Here is a 27,868-nt window from a genome sequence, read left to right as displayed (position 1 = left end):
TACTGTCTGTGACAAATTGTCAAAATCAGGATTGTCCTAATCCCAACTAAACCGACATGTATGGTAAGCTTGATTTTACTGGACACAAAGTGCATCAGTTTGGCGCTTTCATTTTTGTGAAACAATAATCACATTCTCGATCCATTAGATTCAAATCCTATATAATTGGCTAGGCAATGCCGAGCTAGGAAGATTCTGTTGGGTCTTGTTAGGAGCGAAAGATGTGAATAAACTGCCATGTTTTCCTGAAGACGAGACCACTTGCCTGAATTTTAGAAACGAGTTTCAATATAAGCCTTCCCCCTAGACCTAGTCGATAGTGCAAAAGTTCAACTACCTATTTTGAAAGCTAGTCTTTTTTGAATAATATACGTTTAGCATTTTTTTTAATTAAAACCTATTATTATAAGTAGATGGATATTGGTTTTTGTCTTTTTAAAAATCTTATTCTCTACTTCGTAATTTTGTTTTTGATAAATCAAAATAAGACATCCTCCCAAAAAATAGGCCCTAGTGTTATTTTTCTTTAGAAAATTGAAATAGGAATTTGTCTTGTTTTTGAGGTACAACAGTATGCAAAATGTAGGTCGTAACAACCAGCTAGGTGTCTACCGAAAGAACAGACTTGTTACGTAAAATATAAGCTATTTTACACTGACATGCGCCCCCTTCATTTGAATAGATGGTTGCTCCGGTAGTGTGTGTAGCAGGTTAGACCATGACTTTATTCCGATTTTCCTTATTCTAATTCTATTAAGAGTTCGGGGACTGTCTGCATTGGCCAAGTGAATATACCCCCTGCCCATAGGTTTCAGTCCTATTCACAACTTGATGTAAAGAAGGCAAACAAAATTAGTTTTCTCTATATTGGTACACATGGTACTTCTATAGCGCCCAAGAATGAACATTTTTTGCAAGCCCCCTTGATGGGTTTAATTTACTTCTGACTGCATGTAATGCATCACCATGGCTTAGTACAGTTTCAGTAGGTCTTGAAATTTTCGTAGATGCCCATAACTTTGAGTCCCCTAACAGCAGGCATTTAAACAACTCCTTGAAAACCTCTTGGATTTCCATGAAAAACACTTAATCAACACCAGCTTCAAGTATAAAGAAGAGTTTTAATACACTGTAGAATAATTAAATGCACCAAAACAACAAATTTTGGACCAAATAATGTCCAAAATAACGAAGCGCTTACAGCAAAGACGGCTAAAATCATTCTGAATACATTCTATGTTCAGGTACATTGTCAATTGGGTCATTTTCAACAAAAAACACACATTTTACAGTTTTCTGAAACTAAAGAGACACAATTTAGCAAGGTTTGTCCAAAATTGTTCAGCGATAATTTGCAATAAACTGTTGATACCTATTCTAAAATAATTTAGTTTTCTGATTAGAAGTATTATAAAAGTGGCCCAGATCCTAAAATTACCTACATCAAATCCACTAGAATATGCCATAGAAACCTCTGGTGAGGCGCATCAATTTAAATATCAAGCATAAATAGCCATTGGTATTTCAATATTTTTTCAACAAATTTGGAATCCTAAATAGATTGAAAACTCCAGGGATTTAACCCAAAAGGAGACTCATGAAAAAAAATTTGGGAGAAAATCAGGAAATTTAAACTCCTCGTACTTTTTGTTGAAACGCCATGGTGAGTATTGCTTCAATATATGATTAGCTTGAAGCTTAATAAAAGACACCAATTTCGGTACTCCCGTACTATGTGTACCAGGTTAGGCCATAATTTTATTCCAATTTTCCTCATTTCAGTTCGATGACTGTCTGTGTTAGCCAAGTGAATAAACTCCTGCCCTTAGGTTTCAGTCCCTTCAAACAACTTGATGTAAAGTAGGCGAACAAAATTAGTTACCTCCAAATTGGTAGACATACTTCTGGAGCAACCCCATTTCTTATAATATAATTCAAATTAACGATTTTAAAATCAGACACTTTCAATTTTGTCTCAAAAACTCTTGGATCCCATAGAATAGTAATCAATCGCTACAGCATTCTTACTTCAACATACAAAAATGTTTTTCTCAGACAGGCATATTTGAACTATGACAAAAAATATGTGCAGCAAGACTCTTGAATTACTTAGAATCAATAGACCTATCTTCACACTCGCTACAGCATTCTTGATTCAAGGACACTATCACGATTATATACGTTAAAGCAGTGTTTCACAAAGTTGATTGACAGGGGACCAAAATTAGAAGCGAAAGAATATTTGCAGGCCAAGAGAAGGTTGCGTCCAAAAGGGACCGGTACATAAAATTAATATACCGGTATAATTGAACTCTTATGAATATACACATGCTTACACTGTGATACAAGCGTAACAATTGGCAGATTCTAGAACGCAAAAAATTAAAAACATTAAGTGTTTAATAGCCTGATTGGCCCGCAGTTACAGAAACACATTTATGTTAGTGTCCAGCAAAACTCCAGATTCACTTCATTCAAAATAGCCTTTGCTTTATATGCATGTGGATTTTTTGATACAAAAGGAATAGTAGATACAGGTTCCTAATCTGGCGCTAATTTTAATAAGATTTGTTTAATTCTTTGGCCTTCATTTGTTGACTTTCTTATTATTAAATTAAATGTAGTAGCACACAAAGTAACCATAGAAACCGATTTAGAAACGGTGGTCTCAATATGTTTCGAGCCTCCAGAAGGATTAGGAAAGTTTCAGAACCATGTATGGCAATAAATTTGGTCCAAAGTGTGGATAAATCAGAGCTCAGAGCACAATTAATTTATAAGTCGCTTCGGCAAGAGTTTTTCGTCGGTGCACTAATTGGGTTTCTGTGTTTTCAGAGACACCTGTAGTTGTTTTCCTTCATAAGGTGAACCATTCAGTTGGTTGATGCAGTAGGACGCTTCCTGCAATGTCCCGAACGTTACAAAGCCGTATCCCTTTCCCTGGTTTTTCGAGTGGTCGCGAATCACATTGACCCGTTTGACATCTCCAAATGGACTGCACATTTGCCAAAGCATATCTTCATTCATGTGTGGCCCGATTCCGTAAACAAACACAATAAATCCGTCAGGCGATGCAGCCCCCGCTGTCTGTCCTAACTGTGGTTGTTGTTGTCCATTGAATCCGAATCTCGGGCCAGTCATTGGGGAGTATCGGTTCATGTTGCGTCCTCTGGCCCCGATCCCTCCCCGTATTGGCCCACCCCCTTGCATCATGCCCCCTGCTCTCATCATAGACATAGAATTCTCCCAGCCAACGTAATTGGTTGCTCCATAATTACTGGACCCGTAGTTGGCGTAATTCCCATATGAACCATACCCTCCTGTGTAGTTGTTACCACCAAACCCACTCGCGTAATTCCCGTCAGCAAAGTTGTTCCCACCATTTCTTGGACCCTGTGGTGCCAGCTTCTGGTTCTTTTGATCATTTTTCGCGAATTTCACGAGAAGAGGTTCGGCGCCCCCTTCAACCTTCGTTCCATTCAACGCTGAAATAGCATTCTCTGCCTGTTCTTTTTTCGAGAATAAAACGAACCCAATTCCTTGGCAAAGTCCAGTGATTTTGTCAGGAATTGCTCGACATTCGATAATTTCGCCGTAAGATTTAAACAACTCTCGCATTGTATCATTCGTTGTATTAGCCGGGAGGCCTTTCACATAGACATTGATATTTTTGTTGTCGTGCCCAGACGGAAGCGAATACGCAACTTTAATTTGCTTATTCAACAAAGTGAATCCATTGAGTTGTTCTATAGCTGTGGCAGCATGATCAGGGTTCTGGTACTTCACGAATCCGTACCCATAGCTATAACCGGTCGATCGTTCTCGAATGATTCGAGCTGAATACACTGGTCCTATCGTGGTGAATAGACTGTAGAATTCCTCGTCTGACAGACATTGAGGAAGATAGTTAATTATTAAGTTGGTTTTGTTAATGCTTTCAGCCTCTTCAGTCATTGTTAGGGAGGTTTTTTTTCACTCAAAAATCAAAACGAAAAATTCGAAAAAATATCCTCAAGAATGAAGCAAAAAGGGGGGCTTCAAAAAATCCGAAAAAACGTCAAAATCTTCAAAAATACTTTGAAAATGTTCTCAAAAATACCCAAATATTTAGGGTATGTTAACTAAAGCTTGAAATAAAAAATGTGCAAAAAAATGAAAAATTTACAAATAAACAATAATAAAAATTGCAATTAAACAATATAAAAGCAAAAAAACAATTAAGGCAAATAGCAAAAAGTTGCAAATAAATAAACAAAAGTACTAATTTATTGTCAAAATCTGGAGAGGGGGGGGCATTTCCCTGAAAATTTTAAAAATGTGGTTGTGACAGTTGCTGTAAATGTCAGTATTACAATATGTGGTACTCCCAAAGTATGTGAACCAAGATAGCAGACACCGAAACGTCGTATGTGTACCACACTAGGCCATAATTTTAGGTACAGGTACTACGAGAGTCGCTTACCTTGTCCTTAAACTCGTAATAAAACTAAAATAAAGAAAATTGGAATAAAATTATGGCCTAAACCTAACCTGGTACACATACTACATTCCGGTGTCCGCCATCTCGGTTCACATACTTCGGAAGCGTCCAATATTTTGTGTACATATAACACACAAACGATTTAATTTTTGACGTTTCAAATCATCAATGCATTGTTTGCTAAAAACACTACTAGCGTATGTACATATGTATAAAGGGAGGGAAATTTATCAGGGCATAATAGGCAATGTGAATTGCAACGACACAAACTACATCGTTCTGCCGACACCAACTTTGCTGTGCTTGAATATACTTCACTAAATAATACGCTTAGAAGCATTTTTGATATAATTGTATATTGGGCGTAATTTGAATATACAGGATCTCCATAAAGTCTTAAATTTTTTCCAAATTGCAAAGGAATAATTTATCGATACCATTTATTGTTTTGGCCCTTCATGATGTCTTGAATGAGGTAAAAATACTCAAACAATTGCTGATCAAAAAACAACAAACGAGGTTAAAATATATCAAGAACTGACCCCATAACAAAATTGAAATTATAAAGGGACTCTATAGACACCCTGTATATCTTCAAAAATAGAATAGGATCTGGAATTGAGGATTCGATTTACCGGTAAGTGTTTTAGAATAGTGATTTATTTTACATTGACCATCACTAAGTATAGAGAAATTTCAGTCAGCTTGTTAAAATAAGTGAATGATATATTTATCAAATGCTGTTATTTTAGTTTTCAGAATGCCAACAACCAGTTGGATATTTTGTGAAATGCTCTCACGATCTTTTTTAACAATAGTTACCAAAAAGAGGTCAGGTTGAAGTTACAAACCGACTTTAGTTAACTAAATTACAAAGACACATACTTAATTGACAGCAAATTTGACCCAAATTTAGACGACCTGTGAGTCGTCTTGACTCTATATTTAGAAAGAGAAGCAATTTGAGCAAATTCATTAAATTATCCTTAGTTTTTACAATATAATTGTTTTGTGATGAATATGTGCCCATAAACTCAGATTACTTGCAATACCGATATAATAGCTGTTGTGCCGTGTTGTTATGCTATTAGCAAAAATAATGTGTGACTGTGTGTGTGCTTTCACCCCAAAAATACCTCAAACATGAACAATAAATACTCCCAATGGGGCATAAGTTAGGGCTGTACCTGTACTGGCAGGTTAATGGTCACAACTGTAATACCAATAGTCCTATGAATATACAAGTACTTGAACATTATTATTTTCAAACAACTACCACTGTCCCGAGGCAACAATAAAAGACATAAAGTCATAACTCAGACAGTTTTAAGCCATATCATGATCAGAAAAGTCTGAGAAAGCCTCCTGGTCGTGCAGTGACAGCTCCAACATATTTATAATACAGGTACCAGTAATAATACTGTAATATTTTACAAACTTGCTGTCATCACTTCTGATGGTAGCACAATCAGGTAAATTCAGGATTATTGGAGCTAGTTTGGCTGCTAAATAGTTCCAGTTTCTACTCGAGAGGGTGGGGACGAGCATGGCTCCAGTTTAATGAGAAAAATATCACTGTATCACTCAGACAGTTGGATGATTCCTCCATCCTGTTCATGCAAAAAATAATTTCAACATTCGCAGATTTGTTTTTTGTAAAACACTCTGAAAAGCTACCGGTAACTAGTCTATATCGAAAAGAATGGCCGATCCATTACATCGATACCATTGCCAAGAGTCTGAGAGTTGGCCTGTTTCTGTATTTCAGTACCGGTACCGTACTGCAACCTTTGGAACGGTACCGGTACCGGTACCGTTACTGCTGTACTAATTTACTACTTCTTTTATAAATAGTCTACCTTCCCACATAAAACCTGTACGCTTTACTTGAGGTTTCGTTTGCTTTCCCAATTCTATAATCAGTTTTATTTATTTTGTTTTTATCAATTATTTTATCGTCTATTGCTGATTATGGCTGTACAGCTGTTGCTGTATGGGGTCGAAATAAACTTATATACTGAACACAGAGACGGTTTGATCACAGAAATCCCTCCTCAAATAGAGTCATAACCATCTTCAACGTACCGTATATGTTTATCGAATTTTTTCGAAGCCAATCGTCTGGCAGAGGACTCACAGATTTGTCTTCATACTTACCATGCTCTATCGTCGAACGTACGCTGACCAAAGCTCCGCAGCAAATCCCAACCTCGATCGAAATTGAGTCAAAGCCCGGTGCCATGTTTTATTGGCCGGAATTAGTCGGGCCAAATCAGATATACCGGTATTAAAAATATGATAGGGAAGATATTCTTTTGTAAGATAATTTATAAAAAACAGTGTCACAAAGAAATTCTGTCTGAAAAAGCACAACAACAGACCCAGCCAGACGACAGCATGTCTAAAACTTTAAGAAATAAGTGATCGTAATAAATTATCATTTCTATGTGCAGTATGGTTTTCGAATATGCCAGACAGCGTGGTACATTTACTTTCACTAGCATTAAATTTACACAAATAGCTAATTTTTAAATTTATCAGAGTCAAATGTATATATTGGCTGCAGCATTGGCGCAATCGGTAATTTTGTCATAAAAGATTACACTTGTTTGAGAATTGTGGCAACCCTAAAAATGCGCATGTGTATTGTGATATTCTTTCACGACCGGGTTTTCATATTTTTTCCCCGAGGAAGAGAAAAGCCGATAAGAAGACTTAATGAATGTTTCCCTAAGCATCGACATGTGTAACTCGTAGCATTGGCTTATCAAAAAAGGCTCGACGGTGTGGCGCATCATGCTAGACGTTAGAAATGCGCTCACCACCACACCTGTTGTGCGAGTGGATTGCTGGGCGCCGTGTCGCCGTAGGGTGATTCATGTAACTTCTGGTCGGTTACGGCTTCCTCTACCATCAAGGTCATGCTGCCGAAAACTGGCTAACTAATCCCATCCCCGACCTGGACTGGTAACCGGACGAGAAGCCGTGGTTCGATATATGATTATACTGTCTTATCGGCTTTCCTCTTCCCCGGTTCAGATATGTAAATCCTAACAAGATGATCATGGTGATTTAACAATTGAAATTCAGAAGCCACCGAGACATTCTTTTCATTCAGACAGGCATGGCAATGACTTTAGATCGTTTATGTGGTTTTGTTAGCTGTTTGTCAGTTTCAGGTAAAACTTTAAAAATTCGATGATAGTTTATTTTCTGCATATTTTTAGTTTAGTTGCAGCAATCAAATATTAGTCCCGGGGCGGCGATATTATAGGCCAAAATTATGAGACTCCATATTATGTGAACCAAGATGGCGGACACCGGAACGTAGTATGTGTACCAAGTTAGGGTTAGGCTATAATTTCTGGTACAAATACTACGGGAGTCACTTGGCTAATCCCCGAACTCGTAATAGAACTGAAATAGAAAAAATTGGATTGAAATTATGGCCTAATACTAACCTGGTATACATACTACGTTCCGGGGTTTGCCATCTTGGTGCACATACTTCTGGATCGCCAAATATTTACCCGTACGCATTTTCAAATGTCAGGTGGCCGAATATTCAGAATCAAAATGACAGTTTGAAACAAAATCCGGTTGTTAGCGGCAACCGGCGAAACAAAAAAGATCATCCGAAAATTTTCAATGATAAAGTATAGAATAAATTTTTCTCTAGTCAATGGTCAAGGAAACGTCCATCATAGGGCATATCGCGGCTTCCTAATCCTTTTACCCGCAAATGTCGGGTATTTGATTAGTTGCCGATTCTTACTTGTTTCAGATGTTTGGACTTTTTGTTACGACCCTATTTTTATTCCGCTAAGATTTACGTATAGCATACTGAGAGATCCACTCTAAAGTAGAATAGCAATTGCCTGCTGGATGGTCCAGAATTGCCTAAAAACAATAGAACCTAAGTGGGCGTGGCTTTGCACGAGTTTTCTCACCATGTAGATGGACTATGCACCTTTTTGTAATAGGATGAGAGGACCTATGAAGTTAGATTGCAGATTTTATTCGTGAGAACTAAAATAAAGGGAAGCAAAAGTTTGGAAAACTAACAAAGTTGTACTAGGACTGTCGGACACATTCCGTAAACTTAAAGGTTGGTGGTTACCACGGAAATTTTTTTTGTGTGTTTTTGATGAATTTTTGACGCTTACTGTTTACTTAAAGTCGAATTAGCTTATTTTACTGGAAAATACAGAAATATGTTACAGCGATAGGTCCGGCACAGAGATCGAGTATATCCTGACCTCGAAGTTTACTGTCATTTATAACAGGGTGGTCCAAGGTTGCGAGGTTGAAGGGCCGCAAAAATCTCTTGGGTGGTCTCGCAAGCTGCAGAAACCGCAAAAGTGATTAAAACATCGCGAGTTTACTTACTTTAAATGAATGAGTTTATCGTTCTAATCAGTTTAGTCTTTAGTTATTTTAAAATTGCTTGCCGAGAAATATGTGGTATTTTTGGTATCTTTCCTCGGGTTTGGTTTCGTAATTTCGCTTGAAATTATATGCTTTAGAGACAGATATTACTTTAAAACACACACTATGGGCAAGAAAATACATTTACTCTCAGTTACTTACCTTTTTTCTACACTCTTGTATGATGAATTTATTACTTGTAGCGTGAGCAGGCCTAGTGCTACCGTCAAAACAAGCAAGTCCGTCTAAGTTTGAAACTCGGGCCCAATAAAAGAAAACTGGATTGCGCGGTGCTAAGTCATCTTTGCGGTTCGTCACTGCTGTCACATGGCCAACGCTTGAAAATAGAGGAGTGTTTTGACTAAAATAAAGGCACGAAACGCGAGCTCATTTCATCAACTTGGTGCTGTCTGCACAAGAAAATTCAATATTCTTTTATCGATCACAGGACGTCATTCACGTATAGCCACTGTCTTGACGTTTGTAGATACAACAATTAAATTCCGCACGCGTTTGGACCACCCTGATTCATAATAATGCAACGATATTATTTGAAAATATTGGTATGTATTAATCAACTGCAGCGTTTGCCAAATGCATCGCCCAGTATAACTAGCATTCGGTTCAAAATAAGTTTCGCAAACGAAATCCACTTAATGCAAGCGGTAAACGCTAAAAATCTTAAATATTATATAGAATCAAGTTTGCTACAAATATGTTTGCCTGATAACCCACTTTTAATTAAGAATACCACCAGGGAGTAGTGACTCATACCGTGTTTCCCCGAAAATAAGACCGGGTCTTATTTCAATTTTCTTCCGAAAAATAACACTAGGACTTATTTCGGGGGATGTCTTATATTTTCATTTATCAAAACAAATTATAAAGTAGAGACTTACGAGATTTCTAAATATACAAAATATGGAAACCGATATCCATTTACTTATACATAACAGTTTTCATTCAAAATAACTGCAGAGCATGGAGAATTAATCATTTAAAACGTGTATGAGAGATTTCTTGCTATCGACTGGGTAGAAAAAAAAATTCGCGTTATGGACTAGGTCTTATTTTAAGAGGTGGGCTTATATTAAAATCATTTCATCATTCAAATCATTCAGGCTAGGTTTTATTTTCGGGGGAAACACGGTAGATCAGTATCTTTAACCAGGGCCAGGATTTCTAAAGGAGCGAGTGGTTCAAGAATCGGAAATTCCCGTGCGACGGCTTCCAAAAAAAAGCTGCGATTACGCCTCGCCTACTCACGGTGAAATAGGAGCATGAACACTCTACAACAGGGGTGTGCGGCCCGCAAGAAAAAATGATGCTGCCTGTGGGTAAGCGCCACTTTTGAATGGTCTGCGAAACAAATTTTTAATTTAGTTTAATCTGGCGAGTAATTCCAGTCTTTGTGCGTTGCAAACCCTACCTATACCTAAGTCCAATTTTTTTATCTATGCTTATGACGTTACAATGCTTTATGTGTCAATTTAAAGGTGCGGCCCGTGGTTTCATTCAGTCATTTGTATCTTGCCCACCTGTATTGGAGGCTCTGCTCTACAATACTACGGCAATCTGCGAACATAAAATACGCAATGACCTGCTTTAATTTAATTAGATTAGATTCAGATTTTTGCGATATTTGACATATTCTTTCAGCATTGCTTGCTCCGTTAGAATCCCGTAGAGTACAACAGCGCAAATATTTCAATTGACGACCGATAAGGGCATATTTAAAATGTCTTGCCTTATTAACTTAATTGCGTTCAGTTGTGTTGCGTTGATTGAAAATATATAAGCATTACTATTCCAAAATACTGCGGCAATGAAAACGTGTCGCAATGTCTCCGATTATATCTTATTTGTATTTCCCGATAAACGGTGAAAATTTCAAAGACAATCCGAACTTTCGATTTTTAATGTCCACCAAAGCATTTTTGATATGTCGCGGACCCCCTGAAAATAAAACTTATGGTGTTTCCAATCGTTTTATTTTCATTATTTACAATACCGTTTTTTAAGCAAAATTTTGGGTTGCCGATTCACCCCTTTATTAGCTTTAGCATCTCGTCGCCAGTAAATTTAATAAAATAACTGTTTATCACAACAAACTAGAGGTAAAATCGGGCTCAAAAATTTCAGCCCAGCCCGACCCAGGCCCGAGGGTATCAAACCCGACCCGACCCGAGTCCGACTAATTAACTGGATTTACAGACCCGAGCCCGAAGCAAACCTGAAATTTCATATTTTAGTAAGTTCTTTGAATTGCGGTTGCAAGAGTTTAGTACAGTATGTGTCGTGTTGATGAGGCAACTTCTGTTTTTTTGTACACGACGGTCTCTCGTGGCCAAAACACGGCCGAAACGCCTCATTTAAAAAAAAAAGTCAGCGATAGAGAAGCCCGACCCGATCCGAACGTAATGATTGACATTTCAGGCCCGACTTTCGCGTCGGGTCGGGTCGGGCTTCAGATCTCAGCTCTACAACAAACTCACAATTCTGTGTGGGAACAAGAAAGTAATTATATCGTCGTTCTTGTGGAACAAGACACGCATATGCTAATGTAAAGTGGTGATTTAGGGAGATAAATGACAACGTAATTTTACGACCTAGAACACACGTTGCACCAAGATGGCGCACAACCTGAATAAAGTATGTGTACGAGGTTGGGGTTCAGGTTGTGCGACATCTTGCTGCACATACTACGAGAGCGCCACAAAAATAATCGGCAATTTTAACAAAATGCAAAAAATTTGAAACGAGCGGGTTGAAACATCCTCTGTCGTTAACTTCGGAGTGGATGCGCTTGACCCAGCTTTAAGCAATTGCACGTAAACATTTTTTTTTAAATGCAGAGTAGAGGTACAGACATTGAATCCACATTAAATTTGGAATTAAGCCTGCTGGGAAGAATGTCGATTTTCTCCTGGGAAGAAAATATTTTTGGCATAAAAATGTGATTAGTTATGTCATGGTTTCGCGTACGGCACAATTATGTATCGTGACCCGTTCCCTGAAGCATGAGAGCTTCTAACGAACAACCAGCCACTTCGATAGATTGTTTTCACTACTTTTTATTCTGATTAATAATTTCTTCTAGCACACAAAAAAGTCAAGTCGAATGATTCCACTCAGTAACAATTCCTTGGTTGACCATGCGCGTTAAGCTAAGTGTTAAGTTTGCTATCGCACTGCTGATCAGTCTTCGTTCTTGGATCAAACTTCATAAAAATATGACTGGGCCTTTCACCACAGCAGGTGTTTATGAAACTTTACTCCGACTAAACATAATAAAAATAAATTTTGAAACAAAGTTTTCTTCGAGTTGAAAATGACTCGGCTGATAGAAACAAATTTCAAGTATTGACTCGACTTTATTACAACAGATTTCTAACGCTTCCACTCTATTTACTTCGACATCCGCTGGGTTTCGAGTAAAAAAAAAAAAAAGCAAATCTGATTTAAGACAGAATGACGCGATTTGTCTTTCTATAGGTTTTCGAATTTGAATCATTAAGGGAACCAGGTGGTGAAACCGGACACTGGTTAAAGGAGGAATTTCACTGAGTGAAATCAGAAAGAATAAAATACATGAAAAGTTTGGTTCAAACATTCGTCCACTATATCAGGACTACTCAACTGGCGGACCGCGGTCCGAATTCGGACCTTTCGGATATTCGATTCGGACCACGTATAATTCTTTATTTTGGATCATTAGCCCCACTTTTGAAATTTTTTTTTATAAAATCACTTTTATAGATTTAAAAATATAAATGAAAAGGACAATAACGCCATACCAAACAATCTTGACAATCTTATCATTAGTCGGCCGAGGAATTAAGGATGCCGAAATATAATTTCTGGGAAGTCCGGATCCAAATATGTTTTGTATGCGGACCTTCGGTAAAAATAGTTGAGTAGCCCTGCACTATATCATATGAACCTGCTGTGGCTAAGCATTGGATGACTGGCTGTAACTTTGACTGGGATCTGTAGATCTATCCCATGGAGAGGAAAGCATAGAGAATGGCTTGCTCAAATGGCAAATTACAAAAATACTAGAATATGATATATATATATCAGGGAGAGGAAAGGGTATAGGATTGTATCCCACTCTCATAGGATTCAACTATGCCATCCATGTAAAGCCAAATATTACAGGCAAATTGTACACTGTGGCTGTGGACAAGCATTTACTTGGTTAAAAATTTCGTCATTTGGGAATCTAATGTGATTTGGTTTTATAGCGTAGCTCTATGCATATTATTAACTGCTTGTAAAGTGCCTGGTTTTGAGCAAATGTTTGAATCACCACATAAAATAAAACGGCAATTTTTAACTTATCAAACATTCATGAAAACATAATTTGAACACATGCACAAAAAAGATTGGGGCATTGTAAGAATAATCGGTTCTTTAACTCGAGCCATGTGTATGGGACGGCAACGCATTGGGCAGAAATAAGATAATAAAATGGGGGAAATTACAAATTATAAGAATGTAATTTTAGAAAGTTGAAATCTGGGGAGCCCATTCGTTCTGGTTTAAGAAATCAGATTTGAAATTTAATTTCACAAACACACAGAGCTCTTGACGTCCCATGGACAGAATGATACGGCTGAATTGTCAGTATTTACAATTATGACCAGTGAAGCATATAATAGCAGAAATAAATAAAATAAACAAATCACAAAGCGAACTATCTCGTCCATTTCTATAGAAGATATTGAGAACAATAATCAGTGTGATTATAGATATTTCATTAGGTGCTCCCGAAGTATTCGTACCAAGATGGCGCACAACCTGAACATAGTATGTGTACCGGGGTTAGGGTTGTTTAGGTTGTGCGTCATCATGGTACGAAAACTTTTGGAGCGCCTATGATTGTGCATTAAAATGTTAATTCATTGATATCATTTAAACTGTAAGTGGATGAGTGACTTGAAACACTCCAAGACTACACTGTAAAGGAAATATACAACAGTTTTTATACAAAGCAATGAAATATTTTTGAAAAGTAGGAGATATAAAGTAATATTAATGTTACAGCTGGAAAGAGCAAAAATTATTTGACGTGTGACTTGAAACACTCAAATACTATACTATGAAGAAAACAGGCCAAAACAAAGTCTGCATTACAGTATTTTTACTGAATAAATGACGAAATATTGTTGGTAAGTAAAAGATTTTAGTAAGGCAAAATAGATTGACAGTTATCAGATTAATATTCGGAAAATCATGGTTTTTAGTTCACTTTGAAACACTACGGACAGCATGATATGGCTGAATGCACATTTTTCAATAAATATTTCTGTCTAAACAATAATTGTGCTGAAGAAATTTGAAACATTAAGGTCCCATTTTTACTACTAAATCAATAAATAAATCTTGAGTTATTCTGACAACATGTGGCAAATCAGGGCCTTTCATACTGTTATCAGTCCTAGGTATTGGGATATATAGTTGAGTATATAACTGTTGCAGAACTTATGCCTAATGCTTATCGTGGTACATCAACTGTTAACATAATTGATCTCCCACAGAACTCAAACTTTGTGAAGGGATAATGTTTGCTCAAACGTAAAATATCTGCATGGGTTGACTGGTTTCATCTATTTCTTCTGTCTCAAGATGACATCTTTCTCCGTAGGCATAGACCATCTGATCCACACCTCCAGTTCCTGCAACAAATAAGATAAATTTAATCGAGTTAGAAGAAATGGCTGGGTTGGATCTTTAATTATTATTCAACTTCTTCGCGTGAGTCGCTGCTGAATAAACACTTTCCATAGTATCATCCCTTCACTCTGGATTGGCATTCTTAATTTGATTCACATAAACTTTGTTGCGTAATCATCAAGAAGGCAAAATAAACCACAGATTTCATCTACATTGGGTGCAAGAGTTTGATCTTTTCCCAAAATAACCTGAGTCGTGTCTTACGGAAGCAAGCAATACATGACCAAGTATACAATAATGCATGGTTTGGTGCCACAAGAAGTCGAGTCAGAAAAATCTATCGATTCTAAGTGTAAACTGGATGTGACGTTTCTATGTCACGCTTCACTATAGAAAATGTTCAGTAAATTTATCAAATAACTGAAGTAAGCATGGTATAAAGTATTTGTATTTTTTCAAAATTTCAAACTCAAAGCAAAATTTAAGATTTTTTAAAGTTGAGAGTAGTAATCGGAATTAAATGACTTGCAACCATGTCGATTTCGAAGATGGGTGGGTGAGCAGGTGAAGTTAAATTCAAAATCATCAAACTTGAGTGAACAAAATAGTAGGTTTCTGTATGACACAGAGTTAGAAGTAACTTTTCTACATTGCCCTGGATAGGTTTGTATCCAACCTCTAACCCAGTGCTTCCCAACTTTTTTTGGCTCGCGACCCCCTTTGGTGGTTTACGCATACCTCGCGACCCCCTGCCTCACTTTCTATACTTATCAATAAAATAGGTGGCAGAGTGGAGGCGTAATTCATTGCCACTTCATGGCAGCAGCTGCCATGAACGAACCGATGACACCTCTTGCCGTGGTTATGGCTCTATTCCCGGTATATTCACAAATTCGTGTACCAGATTTTAGTTTATCATGCGGAATTATATCCACTTAAACCTGAAACCTAAACCCAAATCTATAAAACTGTATCCATAAGGAAAATGTCCCAACTTACCCAATATTTATCATCATCAGGGGCAGCCTTGCCACTACAGCCGACATGGCATGGTTACGGCAGCAAAATATTACGCGCCTTTGGTTTTCAATTTGCTGCTGTGGTAACGGCATCTCGCCATTGGTTTGTGGCAGCTAAAAAGTCAATCGCCATGGGTTTGACTGAACCTCAATGGTTTGGCCATAGCGGCCATGGTTAGGAAATCCCGCCATGGTTTTGCAGCAGCTTGTATAATTTAATTTTTCATCAACCTGCATTTTTGCGACGGCTGGCATTGAAACCGTGGATAACTGCGCGACCCCCTCTAGAAACCCTTCGTGACCCCCCTAGAAACCCTCCGTGACCCCCCTAGAAACCCTCCGTGACCCCCCTGGCAACCCTTCCCTCCCCCCCCCCTAGAAACCCCTCCGTGACCCCCCCTAGAAACTCTTCGCCACCCCCCTAGAAACCCTTCGCGACCCCCCTAGAAATCCTCCGTGACCCCCCAAGAAACCCTTCGCGACCCCCCCTAGAAACCCTCCGTGACCCCCCGAGAAACACTTCGTGACCCCCCTAGAAACCCTCCGTGACCCCCCTAGAAACCCTTCGCGACCCCCCCTAGAAACCCTCCGTGACCCCCCTAGAATCCCTTCGCGACCCCTTCCTAGAAACCCTTCGACATTGAATTACTGTGAGCAATCAGTTAATTCAATGTTTTTTATATTTTTCTCATAAGTTCAAAGTTGTCTAATATGCTGGGATTAATGTTTTATTAGACTTGGCCCACAAGTAAATCATGCTTGGTACAAACAACTCACCGTTGCTGGGATTGAATCCAATTTCCTCTGAATCATCTTAACATCTTCAGATTGTACTTTGTAATACAGATCCATCTCCTCGATGATGTGAGGTAACATATCACAGATTGCAACAGCTCCATCGTGGGAGAGAAGTGGGTCCTGTATAAACAATGATTGATGTCAGCTGAGCAGGTTGTAGAATGATTGTTATCGGGGATGCTGATTCATGTAATGGAGATGTGTTCCATATGTCAATGTGTTCCATGTTTTGCTATAAAAAGGCTCTGGACAAGCAGCTACTGATGGAAGGCGATAGGTTTTGGGATAATCAGAATGTCACTGATTTCGAGTTTACTGTCAAATTTGATACGACTAAGATGAAGTGGCGAACATGGGGCTTGAACCCAAGAACCTCTATTTATATAATTCATGTATTTGAAGTGAAACCACATTTGTGCCCATTCCATTGTCGTTTATGGTCGTTGCCAAATCGAATAACATTTTTTCTGACAGGATTTTGTTGCAAAGTGAACCATTTCAGAACGTTTATAATGAAACTGAATTTCACAGAAGAAATATATTCAGGTGTGAATGGTTGAATTGGTGTCGGTTAGATACAAGTCAGAAAATGAAATTGTCACCGAGATGATCGAAATGCAAAGAAGTTGATGTTTGCACACGTTTCTGTGCATTTCAATGTAACGCTACCTAACACATATAAATATGAGATGAAAGGCCGATCAACCCATCTGGGGTTTGAACTTTCACCGCCTCACCCACTAATTTCCACGACAAACCGAATAAATCACAGCCCTACAAGCTATATGAAGTAGATGCTTGTTTGGAGCTTTGTTCATAGCAAAATCATCTTACTTTGACTTTTTAAAATCAAATCAAAGGTATGGACATTAACATTGGCTTTAAGAGTGACTTTTGCTTGAAATTTCAATGGCTTGAAGAGACAACTACTCATAATATGAGTTATGGTAGTAGCTGATCAGTGTTTCACCGGTATGACAATTAGTTTCGGTTTTGAAATATTATTCGCAAAATTCGAACAAACTGATCAAGTCAAAAACACTGATGTTGAATAAGATTCAGTTAATAAACTCACCAATATTCCTCCTCCAAATCGAAACTTTTTGATCTAAAAAAAAATAAATTTTACAAACAAAGGCAACAGAGATGCATAGCTTGAAGGAGTAAACCAAATTAAGGGAATGATTTAGATCGCACTGTACTGGTTATGCGAGGCAGACTTAGAAGAGAAATGTATGGTGGCCCATCGTTGTCACGCGTAAATTGAAGAAAAAAAAAGGAAAAAAATGGAAAAATAAAAATAAAATGCAAAAAAATAATTAAAAATAAAATAAAAATGGATAGAAATGCAAAAAAAAAAATTTAGAAAAAAAAAACGGGAATAGAAAAAAAATATAAACGGTTGACAACGATGGGCCGCCTCGTGGCAAAATATTGATAAGAGAATATAGAATTGAATACGAAAATTCGAAAAAATTGTTTTTACGTGTAGAAGGTAATTGAATTGGAGAATGATGCTTAAATGCTCTGTTGTCCGGACACTCGTGCGATACCGATACTGTCTGATCGTACCCGGTACCCAGCATACAGTCACTCATGAAACGAGTGGGAAATACGAATAGTATAGTAGAATAATATGGTGAATCGAGGGACGGATTGAAATAAATGGTTGAGCCCGCGCGATTTATTATTCGTCTGGATCGGTACGTTACGGCTGTACGGTATGTCATACCGTATGCACATGCCGACATGCACGTTCCATTGAAATCAGATCCAACCATAATCGCCTTCCAGCCTCGTGGTTGTACGATCAGACAGTAGTGGCTAGAGCCGACGGACGAGTCTAACTAGGCTACTTTATGCACACAGTCATTTTTCTAATAATTCAAGTCTGTGCTTTGTGAATTATTTACATTTTAGTTTTGCAGTTATTACAAATTACGATTACTATACAGGTACTTATTATAATGGCTGAAAAGAGATCCTGCATGGGTACAATTGCGGTCAGACGGTACCGGTATCGCAAGAGTGTCTAGACAACTGAGCAGTTGAGCAGCATTCTCCAATTCAATTACCTTCGACACGTAAAAACAATTTTCCCGAATTTTCGTACTCAATTCTATATTCTCTTAAATATTGTTCAAGAAAATCAGTGAGTTTGAAACCCAGGAAACACCGTTTGTGCGCGTAGGAATATGCATGACAACGTTGGTCCCAAGCAGAAGCAAATTTTCTTAAAATAAAAGCACGTGACAACGATGGGCCACGACGCGGCCCGTCGTTGTCAACCTTTTTATTTTCTTTTTATTCACGTTTTTTTTTTTTTTCTAATTTTTTTTTCTTTGCTTTTTTTTATTTTATTTTCGCTTCATTTTTAATTTTTTTTTTTGCATTTATTTTAAGTTGTTAAATTTTTTTTTATTTTTTTATTGTTTTTTCACAATTATTTTTTTATTTTACTTTTATTTTTATTTTTTATTTTATTTTTCAATTTTACGCGTGACAACGATGGGCCACCATAGAAATGTTAAGTTGGTCTTAAGAATTCCTTTTCTACGTTGTAAAAGTAAAGTGCTCGTGGTTAACCAGAATTTGGTGGTATATTCTAGGCGAGGATGCATGCGAGCGATGATATTGCAAACGATCACTCATGACAGGGGTGTGCAAAGTGCGGCCCGCGGGCTAAATGCGGCCCGCAAGGGAAAATTGTGCGGCCCGCGGAGGAAACTGAATAGCAGTTTGAAAAATTTTAATATTAAAAGATAAAATAGCTAAATGAGTTTTGGTTCCAGCCTATCAGTTGATGTTGTCTAAATCGAACCTAGAATAAGATTTGACAGCAAATTATTTGGAAATGAAACTATACTACTGAAAACTTCTCAATCAAGTTACTCCCCACATTTGAAAAAGTCATGGCTTCAAATATGGCAATTTTCGGTAATATATTTTTGTTCTAAAATGGGCGTCGCATCGAATTGCTAGCACTTCCATTTAAGCAAATTTGGATACAAGTAGTCGGGAAAAGAATCCAGCAGCAAATTTCTCCTTGAATTCGTTTAAATTGGGTAAAACAATACATATCTTTAAATTACAGTTCTAAGAACTTAATGCGTTTTACCTCATCATTTCTGTAAGGCCCATGAGATCAATAACAAAAAGACACCATTTTGTGCCTGCAACTATAGAAAGCCTGTGTGAAATGTAGGTGCGGCCCGCGGTTTAACCCGGTTATTGATATTTGGCCTGCCTGCGAAAAAGGTTGCACATCCCTGACTTATGAGATAAAACGTTTCGTTGCTATAGCTACAACTAAGACATTTCATAACAATCAGTGTTAACTCTATGCGGATTATGAGTCCGAAAGTGCTTTGCAGTCGAAAAAATAAGTGCAAAAATGCTTTGGTCAATTTTAACCAGTTAGGTGCTCTACCTCTTGTTTTAACTCATTTAACATAGCATAGATACTCAAAAAGCCTTCCTTCCGTTAATATTGCAAGTTAAATGGGAGCCTTTCCGTTAACGGAATTCCTTTTAATCCTCGTTTAAAACGAGCAAATTCATTGGTTACGAAATCACACATGTCGCGAACGAAACTTTCGTGCAATCAACCACTCGTGTCGGTTGCTAAGCAAAGGCTTTCACATTTGTGTTACTATTTCCATCTAACCGACAACGATTTGCACATGCAGGCTGTAATCGCTATTAGTCACTACCCGCCATAGCTCGGTGCCAAATGCCAAACTTCGCCTTAGGAATAAATTAATGTTTCGCCGGTGCTAATGACTGTTATATGGGGTTTCCGCAGTCTGTGCATAAAAGATTTGCGAATGGAGTCATTACTACAGTAGGGGGTTGGATCATTTGTACAAAGCCGGGGCAAAATAAAAATAGTAATTATCAAATTAGGGTTAAGAGGACAGATAGCGCCGAAAATTCAACTTTTCAATTTATCCCTAACCCTTCGGATAATTATTAATTTATTTTAAATCACTTTGAAAGTCGCCACCCGCCGTTTCAACAAATAAGTTGACCTATGCTTCCTTCGAAGATTTTTTCTCCGAAATATTACGCAAGATCATTTTGAAAATCTCCAAGTTTCATGAGACAGCTTGACTTAATTTATCATTTATATTTATATCATACTATCTCAGAGCCTATGCAAAGACCTGTAATTTTTGAATATCGGCTTGTCTTGGTTTGCGTGCGAGTCAATCATATATTGGCAAAATTTTCAGGAATGCAATGAACGTTCAGCATTCATGAATACCACTCACTTTGATGCTGCAGACCTAGTATGAAATATTCGCATTCCAATGTCACTTGCAACGTTTCCATATATTACAATTACACTAATAGGAATGATGACACCAAAGAGTTTTCTTTTGCGAAGGTACACGAAATACAACGAGGATGATTCTTGATAAAAACATGAATATTAAAAATAAACAAATGACATGACAGTGGTTTCCAAATTATTTGGAGTGGGTCGCGAAATATCAATCCATTTGATAAATAATTTTTATTCGACATTATGATCGCTGAAATCCTGGAAATTAATGTTGGAAGAGAAGTACGATTCGCATTCTCAGATATCAAGACTGCGGGCAAGACTCGTAAATTAACATCTTGAGACAAATTTTTATTGCAAAATCCTAATTTTCAGTTATTATCGTTATACAAACCATGTGTGGCAACTTTCATTTTCAACTTCGAATTTATCGTTGACTGAAATACCGTGCGACACTCGACCAAACCTGTGTTAAGCTTGAACGATAGGAACGGATTCATCGGCACTTGAACTCCGGAAAATGTCTATTTTATTGGGAGTGCAAAATAAATGTAACAAAACGCATTTTTTCGGAAACGGGTGTGGTAAAAAGTAAAATTTGATCTAAATTAATTGCAAATAATGTTTTATTTTTAATGTAACAAAACACACTTTTTGCATATACGGTAACTTTGTATTTTCGAAAACGGGAGTCGTGAAAAGCAAAATTTGATCTAAATTAATCGCAAATAATGTTTTATTTCAAATGTAACAAAACGCATTTTTGCGATATAACTTCGTATTTTCGGGAACTGAGCGTGTTGGAAAGTAATAATCGCAAATAATGTTTTATCTATCATGTAACGTCTGGTACACATCATTTTCCGGGAGAACTCTAAGGCGGCGAAAAGTCATTTGATTTAAAATAAAGAATGTTTCAGGTATTCCAAAAATTTAAGATTGTTGCAATGGAGCAATCAGAATATCGCCAGTAGGTCGCAAGGATTCAAATCCTCCGGATTTAGTATTCTATATTGCCCGCCCCTACGAGTATCATGACTTTTTGAATGGCTCCAATAAATTCACTAAGAAGAAAACAAAGACCCGTCATACTTGCACTAGAAAATCGTGCACTTTGGTCACAATTCATCTATGTCATTGATAGTCACATGACCACTCTGGTGCAAAAAAACGCACTACGTTGTATTCCAACATCTAATCGACGCCGTCGAGCTTTTTTGCGGGAGAAGGGGAATCGGCGTGCTTGTATTATATTCATATTAAAAACAAGAATTTTGCCATTAATGTGAAAGCTCCATCTCCCATGTCTTCATCACATAGGTTAGAATTCCAGCAAATAGCGGTTATGTAATGCAAAATTAGGTTACAAAAGTACTAGTATGCAACTTATCTGTCGCATGGAAATACTCCCTTCAAAATCGAAAAAACTGATTTGCAGTCCCTGAAAAAAACTGCGACAGTGCTTCTCACTATTCGCAAAAAAGTGCGCTAAAAGTGAACACTGATAACAATGAACAGGTTTCTCTCATCTTGGTCTAAAGATATTGCGCAGGTGCGTAGCGAAAAATTTTCAAAAGGGTGGGTTCAGAAATTTCTATTTGCCAAGCTGGCTGAATGCCGGAAAATGTGTTTTCATGATTCTTGGGATCTAAAAAGCGTTTCAAGCTACGAAAAATTCATATGCATGATACAGAAAGATGCTTTTATTTTTTTACATTTCAAAAGAGGTTCCGACCCCCAACACCACCCCCCTGACTACGCCCCTGTATGTTGATGTCATAAGTTATAGATCCCGGGTTCAAACCCTGATGATCCTGAAGTCTCTGCTTGGGCTTCATTTATAATATCCATAACATGCCAACCAACCAACATTATAAGCAAGGGGTTACGAAGGGTTTAAGGAAGGAACGGCACACACACGCAGCTTCAGGCCGGATTTAAACAAGCTTTTGGATTTGTGCGTTTTTTTGTCGATAAACTGTTTCTATTTATAGTTTCATATTGAGCTTCTGGCACAGTAAGCAGATCTATAATCTGGATCCGACACACTCGTGAGAGTAATTGCCCACCCTTGTTGCAATCGGTCTAAATTTGACTGACGACCCCTGCTGTACTCCCACCTCAACGGGAATGGTGTTTAATGTGAATCAAGCGACGTGCATGGCAGTCAAGATCATCAACTCCAGACACGTGCCTGCATTATCTAGATAATTTGTGATGTAGCAATGTGCTCACGTAGGTTTTTATGTGAATAACATTTTATTTTTCATGCGCGCCACATTTGCATTGTTGTCTCCAATTGATCATTCTATATTTCAATATATTGGAGTTTAGAATCCATGACTTAGGCTGTGCACCCTTTGTATACCGCTTATTAGCTGTATATCCTACGTATGGTCCGGTATACACTTACCGTATACCCGGTTGAAAAGCACTGGTCTAAAGTACTAAAAAGTGTGTGTTGTTCATAGCGAAACGCTGTTGAATATATTACAGACTTGGGTGCAGTTCGCCTCCCTTAGCCTGACGTCATTCCTTGTTTATTTCATTCATTCTATTTCAAACATCTAGTAATCGCCGATCATTAAACCCTAGATCAGTGGTTCCCAACCCGAGTCCGCGGTCTCAAATGAGTCTGCGAAGCGTTTGAATGAGTCCGCACTGAGCCAGAAATTCCACTGCGGGCAGCAAACGTTTTTGCGAAAGTTAAATATCAGCCAAGTTACGATTTTCGTTAACATTCACATAAAACATAAGAAGGAAGTTTATTCACATAACATTGATCAAGTCAATTATTACTAGTTACCGAGTATGGCTGGGCATATATTCGAATATTCAACTATTAGAATAGCAATTCACTATTCGAAAATTTGTTACCAGGTGACGCAACGGGTCAAAACGATTGGATTTCACAACTCACTAGCGAATTTCCGACGAAAACACAACCACACCCGTGTTTGTCGTGAGTTCGAACAACAAGGAATAACTTTTTTTCTGGTAGGTGTCAATGGTGGCAGCCCATATTTTCTAAATTGAAAAGCGGCAATACAAAATACTAAAAATATAACGGAGAACACCTTAACTTTTGTTTTATGATTGTACGCGACCGATAAAAAACGCTTCTTTAGACATTGCGAATCGCAAAATTTCGAGTGATACTGTAGTATATGTACCAGGGCATATTCCCTTAGGCCTCCACATTGGTACGTACAGTACTGGAGCAACGTAAGTGTTATACGAGCAGCTCAGATTTGTTGAATTCACAGAAATACGAATTAAAACAAAATATAATCGGGTCTTTTACAACGCATTTTTGTGTCCACGGATTGTCATGATATTTTCTGATTAGTATTGCTTTTATTTCTTCAGATCAACCAAATATAACCGTGTAATATGTTAGCAGATTGCTGTGGCATTTCAAAGAAGTAATCCTATCATCTTGTCATAAGTCTACGCAACCGCGACCATGAACACAATTAAAATAGAAAGACATTTTAACTTCTCGTCGATGTCATGGATTGAATATAGTGCGACAGAAAAGGCCATTATAAAATAAAAAAAGTCGGCTCTTTTAACGGACGCGTAATTGCGTCGAATTTCCGATTTTGAAATTCGTTCAAATTTAGTTGCGTTTGGTTTTATTGGCTATTCACACAGAGTACGGTTGCAATAAAAGCACCTTGAGTCCGCAAAGGTTTTTGCCGGTGAGAAATTAGTCGCGACCAAAAAAGGCTGGGAAACACTGCCCTAGATGGTCATACCTATGTTGTCTTGTTCGCTCTTCATTGTTTCACAAATGAGCTTGCTATTTGGCGGAGAGAAAAAAATGTAACCGCACTTTTGCGAATGTTACAAGCCTACATATTTTCATTCCGATGTCTCGCACAAACGGGTTGTATGTACATGAAATACAACCAGAACAAAATGGAATTTTGACGTCTCAACAAAATAAATATAGGTAATAAACGAATGATATATGCCAGTGGTTCTCAAGTCGATTTCGAGTTTGTTGCGAAATAACAATCCATTAACTAAAAAAAATATTCTTGGAGTAGTGGCCGTATTTAGTGATAAAAAACTAAAAAAATTTGTGATAATTAATTTTGAAGAGAAGTACAACTCGTGGACGTCAGTGGCGTTATACTGAGCACAAAAACAAGCTCACGTAAATCACCGATTAAATGGGCATGGAAAAAACTATTATCTGTTGTAATTTAATGTTAATGAGTCAATTTTTTTTATAGCCAGTCAATAACATATTCAAATACGCCGGGATTAGTGGTGGGCAAAATCAATTTTTTTTCATTAAACCATATATTTTGAATGTTTTTTTTGAACGCCGAATAGTGGCATAACGTATATTGGACTGAAAACTCAATAACAATGCTGCGTTTAGGCCAACGTGTAATCTGTATTAAAGCTCGCTCCATTTTATTTAATAATTTATTTATTAAGTATTTATTTTCACGCAATGGCAAACACCGAAGTTTGGTTTTCATATTTGAGGCAAAACTGTGAGTTCACATCTGTGTAAATGTTGAAGACAGCTATTGAGGAATTCACAACACATTTTAATCTTATTGTGTATTTTATCTTTTGCGTCGGGTTTGATTTCTTTATAACGATTTGTAAATTGCAAACCTAATTCTAAGCGAACTATATCATCATGAATGACCTCGGAATGTTATTTATGAAGCTAGCAGTTAACTTTTTCCACTTTAATATAGAGACTAAGTTATTTTTGTATTGAATAATGAATGAAAACGCCGTAAATAAGCCATTGCGTCAAAATTTACAAAATGGTGTTGACGCAAATTGTGAAAACTCAGGGATTAAAAAAAAGGAATGATCGCAGAAATAAAACAAAAGTCCCCAAGATGCAAAGATTCTTCACTTTTGTCGTTTATCTGATAGCGAGAGCTGTAAGCAAATTTATACTAAATTCAAGCGACTGTTTTAGCAATCGCGATGCGTAAGGTGCGGAGATAACCTACCCTAAACATGATTGAAATTCTTGCGGTGTTGCGTAAAGGTGAAACGAGCAAATTAATATAGTTTTGACGGGAAACCGTAATATGCTTACCGAAAAACGACATTGTATTTTGTTTTAAGCCAATGGTAGAACACTCTCATGAAGTACATTTTCAAACAAGGGGGTTAAGACCCCAATAACCCCCCGCTGGCTGTGCCCCCGGCACCAGGTTAGAGGGAGGCCATGATTTCATTCTGATTTTCCTTATTTTAGTTTCATTACAAGTCCGGGGACTGTCTATGTTAGCAAGGTAAATATACTCTTGCCCATAGGCTTCTGTCCATTTACACAACTTGATGTGAAATAGACGAACAAAATTAGTTGCCTGCATATTGGTACACATACTTCTGGAGGGCAACCCCTGACTAAATACTGACCTTGATATTTGATCTTTGCATTGATGAGGCAAGGAGTGCGAGATCAGATGATGTGAGAGGAACATTAAGCAGATCGAGTAAATCGAGACATGAACAACGAGCAAGAATAGATGCCAGAGTGTATTTATCATTTGGAGTGAGAGTCATGTGTCCGAAATCAATCTCACGGATGGATGATTTGATGATATTATCGACTCCCTCTCCTGACTCATTTAAAGCGTGCATCAGCTCTAGAAGATCTTCCCTCCTTACTGCCTCTCTCCCTTTGATCTTACGTTGGAACCAGTCCGGTCTGATTTGATTCTTCATGCTTGATACCAAGATCGATCGTTTTATCCCCAGATCAATATCTTGGAAAAAAAATGTTGTGAATTAAAGTTCGTTTAAGAGAACTGAAAATGAAGATCAGGATTGTAGAGGATAGAATTTTATCATATGACAGTGAGAGGAAGGCCAGCCGAGACCGAAAAAAATTTTAAATAATTATTACCTAAACAAAGAGAGCAGATTTTATCAAATTTCCAATATTTCAACTCAAAAAAAATCAGCAGGGTGTCAATTAGGGCTGGGCAAAATATTCGAATAACGAATATCGAATCGAATATCAAAATATTCGAATGGCATTTTACTATTCGAATACCCGGTACCACGTGACCTGCGCCGCTTTGCTTCAAAACGGAATTCGGAATCGTGAATTGCGCGAGAATTCACAAACGGCGCTCGCTAACATACAAAAGCGACAAATTTTCTTTGCGTTATGATGTTATTTGTTTTCTTTTCACGCCTAACGTATCGTTTCATTTCCTTATTTTGCAAAATAGGTCCCCACCGTTGCTTTAAGTTGCTTCAATTTATGAACGTTCTGTAAATTATAAACGTATGACGATGTATTTAAAAAATCGAAAATTCTCATTGCCGACTGCAACAGTCACCTCGATTACGCGCTCATTAAAGAGACGTTTTTTCAGCGTATATTGATATTTCTGTTGCGTAAAATGATCAATCCATGACAACTACGGGATTCCAAAATGGGTTTATATATTAATTTAATTATGTCAAACGTAACTCGCGGTTGCTTCTTATTAAGTCAAAATTGAAAAACATTACTTCTCTGAAATGCCACGGCGATCTGTGGACATAAAAGTATGAGATAAACTGCCGGGTGTATTAAATTTTGATACGTATTTTTGGAATCTTGTGAACTCGTTATCACCGTTAGAAAAATCTCAATAACTGATATAAAATCCGTAGAGTACAATTTCATTTCGTACAATGAAAATACTCGTTTAATCAAAAATACATATTCATCGCCGCGATTAGGCCACTTGTTAAAAGAGCCGACTTTTGCAATACATAATGAGTTTTCTGTTATGCAAAGTAATCAATTTGTGACCGATAAGGGCATATTTAAAATGTCTTGCTTTATTATTGTCTTTAATTTAACCAGCAGTTGAGTGGACAAAATAAAATCTTCACAATTTTAAAATACCACGGCTATCTGCGTGTGTGGTAAACTGCTGGAATATATAAAGCTTTGATTTCCTTATTTTCAGGACTTTTAACATCAAAAAATCCATAAATCTGCTGTAATATCTCATGTTAAATTTTATTTTAGCACAATAAAAATTGATTGAATATACATTAGATTGATTATTTTATATATATCATCACAACCCGGGGAAAATTGTCCGTTTCAAACCTTATAATGTATAAGTGAAAGGAAAATTTTCGACGGCAATTTAAAGTAATTGATAATATGGCCAATCC

General features: G+C 37.4%; 1 protein-coding gene and 1 pseudogene across 2 annotated transcripts in view; both read right to left on the bottom strand.

Annotated features, from left to right (window-relative positions):
• Positions 1-1,101: 1,101 nt before the first annotated feature.
• Positions 1,102-6,674, bottom strand: LOC120337402 (ELAV-like protein 1-B pseudogene; annotated as a pseudogene). Its single transcript, XR_013478119.1, has 2 exons — positions 6,566-6,674; positions 1,102-6,090 (listed from the first exon to the last, which is right to left on the bottom strand). The product of XR_013478119.1 is annotated as an ELAV-like protein 1-B pseudogene (transcript).
• Positions 6,675-16,523: 9,849 nt separating this feature from the next.
• Positions 16,524-27,868, bottom strand: part of LOC120337203 (NLR family CARD domain-containing protein 3-like) — a 14,276-nt gene continuing 2,931 nt past the window's right edge. Inside the window, exons 3-4 of the mRNA XM_078117115.1 lie at positions 26,102-26,451; positions 16,524-17,512 (exon numbers count right to left, since the gene is read on the bottom strand). Coding sequence (XP_077973241.1) covers positions 17,432-17,512; positions 26,102-26,451 — 431 coding nt within the window. The 3' untranslated portion in view covers positions 16,524-17,431. The remainder of the gene's footprint in view (positions 17,513-26,101; positions 26,452-27,868) is intronic.

The sequence above is a fragment of the Styela clava genome, chromosome 10 (assembly GCF_964204865.1).
Source record: "Styela clava chromosome 10, kaStyClav1.hap1.2, whole genome shotgun sequence".
NCBI classification, from domain to species: Eukaryota; Metazoa; Chordata; class Ascidiacea; order Stolidobranchia; family Styelidae; genus Styela; species Styela clava.
This window is presented reverse-complemented; position numbering and strand designations above follow the sequence as displayed.